A 5,947-nucleotide genomic window follows, 5' to 3' on the forward strand; every position below is an offset into this window, starting at 1 on the left:
GTGGGGGTTTCTCCCTTTTAGGTGGAAAAACAGAATTAGCAACGAAGCGAGCGGTCGGCGTGATCTCCGGCGATGGCAGGATCATTGTGTATGCCTACGGTCCCGTCAATACGCCGTATTTCATGGGCGACTCCTTCCACGTGGCGCTTTTGCATCCCGGCGACGCCGCGTGGACGTTCGCGCAACGGAACGGTGTCTCCATTTATAGAGACGACAGGGATTGCTGCTGCGTCGCGTATCGCGACGGCAGGATCGTGCTATGCGCCGGGAGCTCGTGGAGGCTCTTGCCGGCGCAGGCCAAAGCTGCCGCCGGTGGTAGCCAGACGCGGTGGATGCCACACGAGCCTAGCAAGAGATATGAATCTAGCTACCTCGTGGAGTCTCGAGGCGAGCTGCTTTGGGTGTTTGTTCAAGTTAACACGGCGTATACTACACAGACATCAAGCAATACGGCATCGGTGTCGTCAATAGCCTGATGGCCGCATTGTCGGTGTCTGTATACACGCTCAAGGAGGAGGAGGGCAGTGAGCCGCAGTGGGAGAAGGACGACCAGAGCTTGGAAGACCGTGTCATGTTCTTAGGGCGCCCAAGAAGCTTCGCCATGGATGCCGCACGGGTCGGCATGAGCGGCAGCGGCGGGTGCGCCTACTTTCTCGACAAGAGGCTGGTCTATGGGGGAATATGGAGCAAGGCAGCACTGGAGCGGTGCCGTTTGTTCAGGTACCTGAAGGTTGTGGAGCTCGTGGAGCAAGTCGGAGCTCGTGGAGCAGCTGCCTGAAGGTTGGAGTGATATGGATTGCATGTGGCTCACGCCTTAACCTGCCCTTTCTACCATAGAGGTAATATATTCAGTGCAAATCCAGAAAATGATCTTATCCTTCAAACCAGTATGTAAATTTGAGCTCTGTGACCTCATAAGTTCAATTCATTAATGAATTATATTCGGTTAGGGTTTATACTATACCACAATATCAAAATAGTGTCTACCAGAATTAGCGTCGGACACCTGATTAGGAGCAACTAGCTAGTATACTGCCAGAACATTATTGCACTATATTGCTAGCTATCCATTTCTAAATGATCAATCTTTCCATCCAAAAAACATTAGTAGAAATAGTAGCTTCCATAATATTTTTGCGCATGACGTTTGAAACTTCATCATTGAACAGACTACATCTATAATGAAAATCCGAGGTTCGGCATAGTTTATTGGTGGCAGCCCTCAGCCACTACGGAACTATGACGAAAGTAAAATGAGTATTATAGAATAACATTTCATATCGTCACAAAACATGGGTGCAGTGCTAGGTAGGGAAAAAGGAAAAAAGATATGGCATCCTTGGTGAGAAAAAAAGGCCAAAAGAAGAAAAAAAATATGGCTAGGGTATCTGAAGTTTTGAATGCGTGACCTCACAGGTGGGATGAGTATGCCTTACCACTGAGCTAATTGCTCGAACGTGCTCTTATTGGACATTAAGATTTATTTGTACAATTAAAAATGAAAGAGCGATTAAAAAATAAAAAATGGCGCAGGGCCAAAATGAGGTTTGTACCCGTGACTTTACTTTAATGAGAAAGTCAACTAGCCACTGCACTACAACTGTAATTGTTAATTTAAGGCATTAAATTTTTAATATAGGACATGTAGCCGAGCTAAAATGGTAAAAGGAGGGCAAACAATGAAAGAAGAATCGAACATGCGACCTTCAGGTTTCCTGAGAACTAACTCGAACCACTAAGCTGAAATTTGTGATACTTATGTGCAACTAACCTTATATACTTGGTTCTATTAGCTGGGGTGAGATGAAGAACACATGAATAATTCATCTTGCTCTTTTTAATCCGGAGACAAAAATTATAAGTAGTTTTCTTTCTTGTTTCATACAATTTGAATATCAATGGGAGATTCGAACCTGGGAGCTGTGTCCTTCTTGGAGGGCAGAGTCATACCACTGCACTGGTTCTTTGGTTGTGTCACGTTTGGCCATGAGATATATTATATTCTAATTAAACTAGATTTGGTCCAAAAAATGCGACAAAAAAATTGCAGTGACACGGAATCGAACTATGACATCGCACTATAGATTCAAGTCTCACCACTGCACTACACCTCCGGTTGTGGTTGCATCGAGTTTTTATACATATATAATGACTTTGCTAAAATGGATTGTGTTTTTATACATATAAATGACTTTGCTAAAATGGAACAAAACCATACCTCTGCAGGGATTTGAAGCCGTAACATTTCTTATTAGAAAAACATGACTTACCACTGCACCACTAAAGGGTTATGAGAAATATTCGCCATTAAAACATATTATTCGTTGCACCGCGTGGAGTGAGATGAATACGTATATAGTTCATCTTTATTTTTTCAATTCGAAATGAAAATTTATAATTGGTATTTCACCCTCATAAGAACTCTGAATTTGATGGATTTTTTTTCTAAATTTTCCTAAAATCAATATCTTTCATAAATGTTTGTTTGTATATTAATTGCTCTTTCTTGGATTGGTTTTATATGGCTTATTTTCTTGCAGTTTAGTAGATAATACTACTATAAAAGTTGAAACATTTGAAAATATTTTCTATCAAGATTAGGTCCACAGTATCCCTCACAGAGGTTGCACCTGTAAGGTTGGAAGATTTGACAAGAGGTGTGGAGATTCATGGTTTTGATGTTTCTAAAATATTTCTGCTAAAATCGTAATACTTTTACACCAAGCAATTTCCTATACCCACCCTTTGTACCCGCATATTACTTTCCTTTCGTAACCTCAACATACGCCCGGAATATGTGTGGAGCATTGATCAGCATGCCGATAAGTTTCCTTTCAACGTCGGCAAGTTTCCTTCGATATCCTTCTCCTTCCATGCATGAGATGGCGTAACTTTCCTTCTTTCCATTCCATTTGTGACCCTGCTAATTCCCTCTCGATCTGTCAGAATTTCCTTCAATATGCTTCTCCTTCCATCCATGAGACGTGCATTGTGATTTATCTTTCCATATGCAATATTCCATAAATTGCCAGATTCTCCCAGCGGGTCCTCGGCAGCGCCGCGAGGAGGGCCTCCTACCCCCTAGGCGAGGACCCCCAAAGCAGTATTGCGCGGTGACGACGACCAGCGGATCCTCGGCAGCACAGCAAGGACGGCCTGCTGCCCCTGCTGGCGAGGATCCCCTCAAACAGCACGACGTGGTGACAATGGCCTGCGGGTCGGCGGCGGCACGACAACGGCAAGGATGGCCTGCTGCCCTCAGACGGCGAGGATCCCCCAGAGCAGCACGGCGAGGACCGCCTGCAGCCCCGACCCCTGACGGTGAGGATCCCCTCGAGCAGCATGGCGTGCGTGGTGACGACGGCCTGCGGTTCCCGATCTCCTCCTGCCGGTCATGCCTCGCCTCTGGTCGATCGCCCGCGCCCAATTGCCTCCGGTTGATCTCCTCCGGCCAAGCGCCTCTGGCCACTCTCCTCCTATCGGCCGCGCCCCCGCTGATTGCCTTTGGTCAGTCGCCCTCCGCCGATCGCCTCCGTGAAGCGCTGGACGGGCAGCACTCCGGCTTCGTGAAGGTACGTAGACACTTGGAATTCTGGTCGATCAGACGCTTGGTTTAGTTTTTGGAACTCTGGTCGAGCAGACACATGGTGAAGGATTGAAGGTACGAATTCACCATCTTGCGGGAACAAGAAAATGGATGGTCATGCCCCGCTTGGAGATATCACGGACATATGCAAATGTAGTAAAATGATCAGCATGTTATGATTCTGATATCCAAAATGGTAAGCATGGTAGTCCTCTTCTTATCTCATGTCAAAAGTCCATAGAGGATCATCAACCAGTAGGAAATACATTAGTCATAAATTAGAGGGTCTACACAAATGGTTTATAAATTTATCAGAAGGTTCTTCCTGAATAAATTAGAGGGTCGTCACTCTTTAACATTATTTTTTATAGTGTTGTCAGTCTTTCTCTTTCTGGGCAACAGAAACAAATCAACGAAAATTTAATTATCAAAAAGAAATAGAAATATGATGACTCCAGTTTGGCTTCGACGTGGCACTTGAATCTAACCCACCTCTGATGGCTGAGCTAATATAATCACTTCCTTGGAAAAAACTTATCAATACGAAGATGGAAAAGATAATCAAATAGATGATCAAGGGTAGAACTGTCAGTAAAATAGTCTGCCATGTAATGATACATGCATATGGAAGTTGTGATTGTTGCATTGTAATCCATCCCTTCTTCTTAGCTTTGTTTTTTTCTAGCTGAATATAGCTGCTGTTATTAAATCTTGTTTCTGCAATTTAAGGTGGTTCCACTGAAGTAAATACTCATCGGAGGGATATCAAATGACAAAGGGCAAGGGAATTGTGGGGAAGCATGCTAGCTGAAAAGAAGGCTGAGATGAATGCTAGAAAGAGGGGAAATTGCCATCGGAAGAAGGCCGAAAGACAAGCTGCTAGCATTAGTATGGAGACGACAGGTAAAATTCGATCTTTAGGATATCATGTACTAAAACTTCAGTTTCTGTGTGTGGTGATGCTAATTCAAAATGTATTGCCTATAGGTGTGGCTTCTATTACCAACCAAACAAATGTATGTGCCGTTGTCGTAGACACATCAGGTATTTATCACTACCAAAAGCTTTATTATATACTGAAATTTCAGTTTCTATGTATGATGATGCTAACCCAAAATGTATTGCCTATAGGTGTGGCTTCTGTTGTCAACCAACCAAATGGAAGCAACATTGTTGTAGACACATTAGGTATTAATTTGTAATAGATTGGGTAGTCAATTTGTTCTTCTGTTTTATGATTCCCTTGTTTAAATCTTGTATGTTACATACAAATGGCGTGCCCCAGTAGACATTGGAACAACAACGGCTCTTATCACAGATTTGTGTGTCACTTCTTATAGAAAAAAGGATGGTATTTAGCATATAACATGTACATTGATATACACAAATTTTTGTGGAACAGAGGATCTTGATGATAGTTGGTTGCGTCGTCATAATTCTTTTGCAAGGACAGTAATAGAGGATATCAGTACCCCATGCACCTTACCTGGTATAATTTTGACAGTATTATTGCTTGTTTGTAAGTCTCATTATAATGTACTAACTTTTTGCGTTATTATTGCTAATTTTGCAATACTCTTGCAATTCAGAAGTGTCTGATAAAGACAGAGAGAAGGCGAATAAATAAAGGATATAAAGGGATGATGGACTAGAAGAAGGCTAATCGGAGTGCCCGAAAAGAGAAGTAAAAATCGATATGTATCTTATGCTGGTGCAACCATTGTGAGCAACGAAGGTTTCTACTTTTTTCCAATACATTTATCTTTTGCACTATACTATGATTTGCATTTTACAAACTAATAATATTGCAATTGTGATAGATGGTGCGTGTGTGGTAACTTGCACATCAGGAATTGATGATGAGCTCACCCAGAGGAGCAGAAAAGGGAGAAGGAAAGGAAAAGATACCATAAAATAAGGGATTTGGCAAGGTATGAAAGTTGTATGTGGTGCTGTCAAGACGTGTTTCACGAGAGAACATGGATTCTTGCAAAAAGAAATATGAACGTTGATCCTACTAGAAAGAGCGAAGAATATTGTGTACAGATACATCATGGAACCGCATGACAGGCAGATGCTGCGTGACAATAGTATTTGTTACGGATGAAATGATCTAGGATCAGATGTAATGCGTATGTAATGGAATAATATTTAAATTTTCATGTATGAATTTTGAAGTGGAATGAATTGCTCGGTATTAATAAAACAGTTATTCTTTTGTAGTTGTTTGATGTAATCAAATTATTTTTAATATTTTTTTAAAATACATGCCACAGGCACGTGCGTCTCCACTAGTAATAGAAAAGCATGTGTTTTGATGAACAATTGGTAATGTAACTTCATATTTTCTAAAATTATACA

General features: G+C 42.0%; 1 protein-coding gene across 2 annotated transcripts; it reads left to right on the plus strand.

Moving 5' to 3' along the window:
• Positions 1–3,722: 3,722 nt before the first annotated feature.
• Positions 3,723–5,705, plus strand: LOC112872990. 2 transcript variants are annotated; one of them, XM_025936024.1, is made up of 7 exons: positions 3,723–3,782; positions 4,316–4,489; positions 4,574–4,630; positions 4,718–4,774; positions 4,989–5,075; positions 5,176–5,321; positions 5,407–5,705. In XM_025936024.1, the coding sequence occupies exons 2-6, from the start codon at positions 4,387–4,389 to the stop codon at positions 5,211–5,213; spliced, it is 342 nt and encodes a 113-aa protein (XP_025791809.1). In that variant the 5' UTR covers positions 3,723–3,782; positions 4,316–4,386; the 3' UTR covers positions 5,214–5,321; positions 5,407–5,705. The 2 variants fall into 2 exon arrangements, 1 of the variants encoding a protein (XP_025791809.1); XR_003224739.1 differs by lacking the exon at positions 3,723–3,782 and having other exon boundaries at positions 4,348–4,489; positions 5,179–5,321.
• The last annotated feature ends 242 nt before the right edge of the window (positions 5,706–5,947 follow it).

The sequence above is a fragment of the Panicum hallii genome, chromosome 9, assembly GCF_002211085.1.
Source record: "Panicum hallii strain FIL2 chromosome 9, PHallii_v3.1, whole genome shotgun sequence".
In the NCBI taxonomy this organism is placed as follows: Eukaryota; Viridiplantae; Streptophyta; class Magnoliopsida; order Poales; family Poaceae; genus Panicum; species Panicum hallii.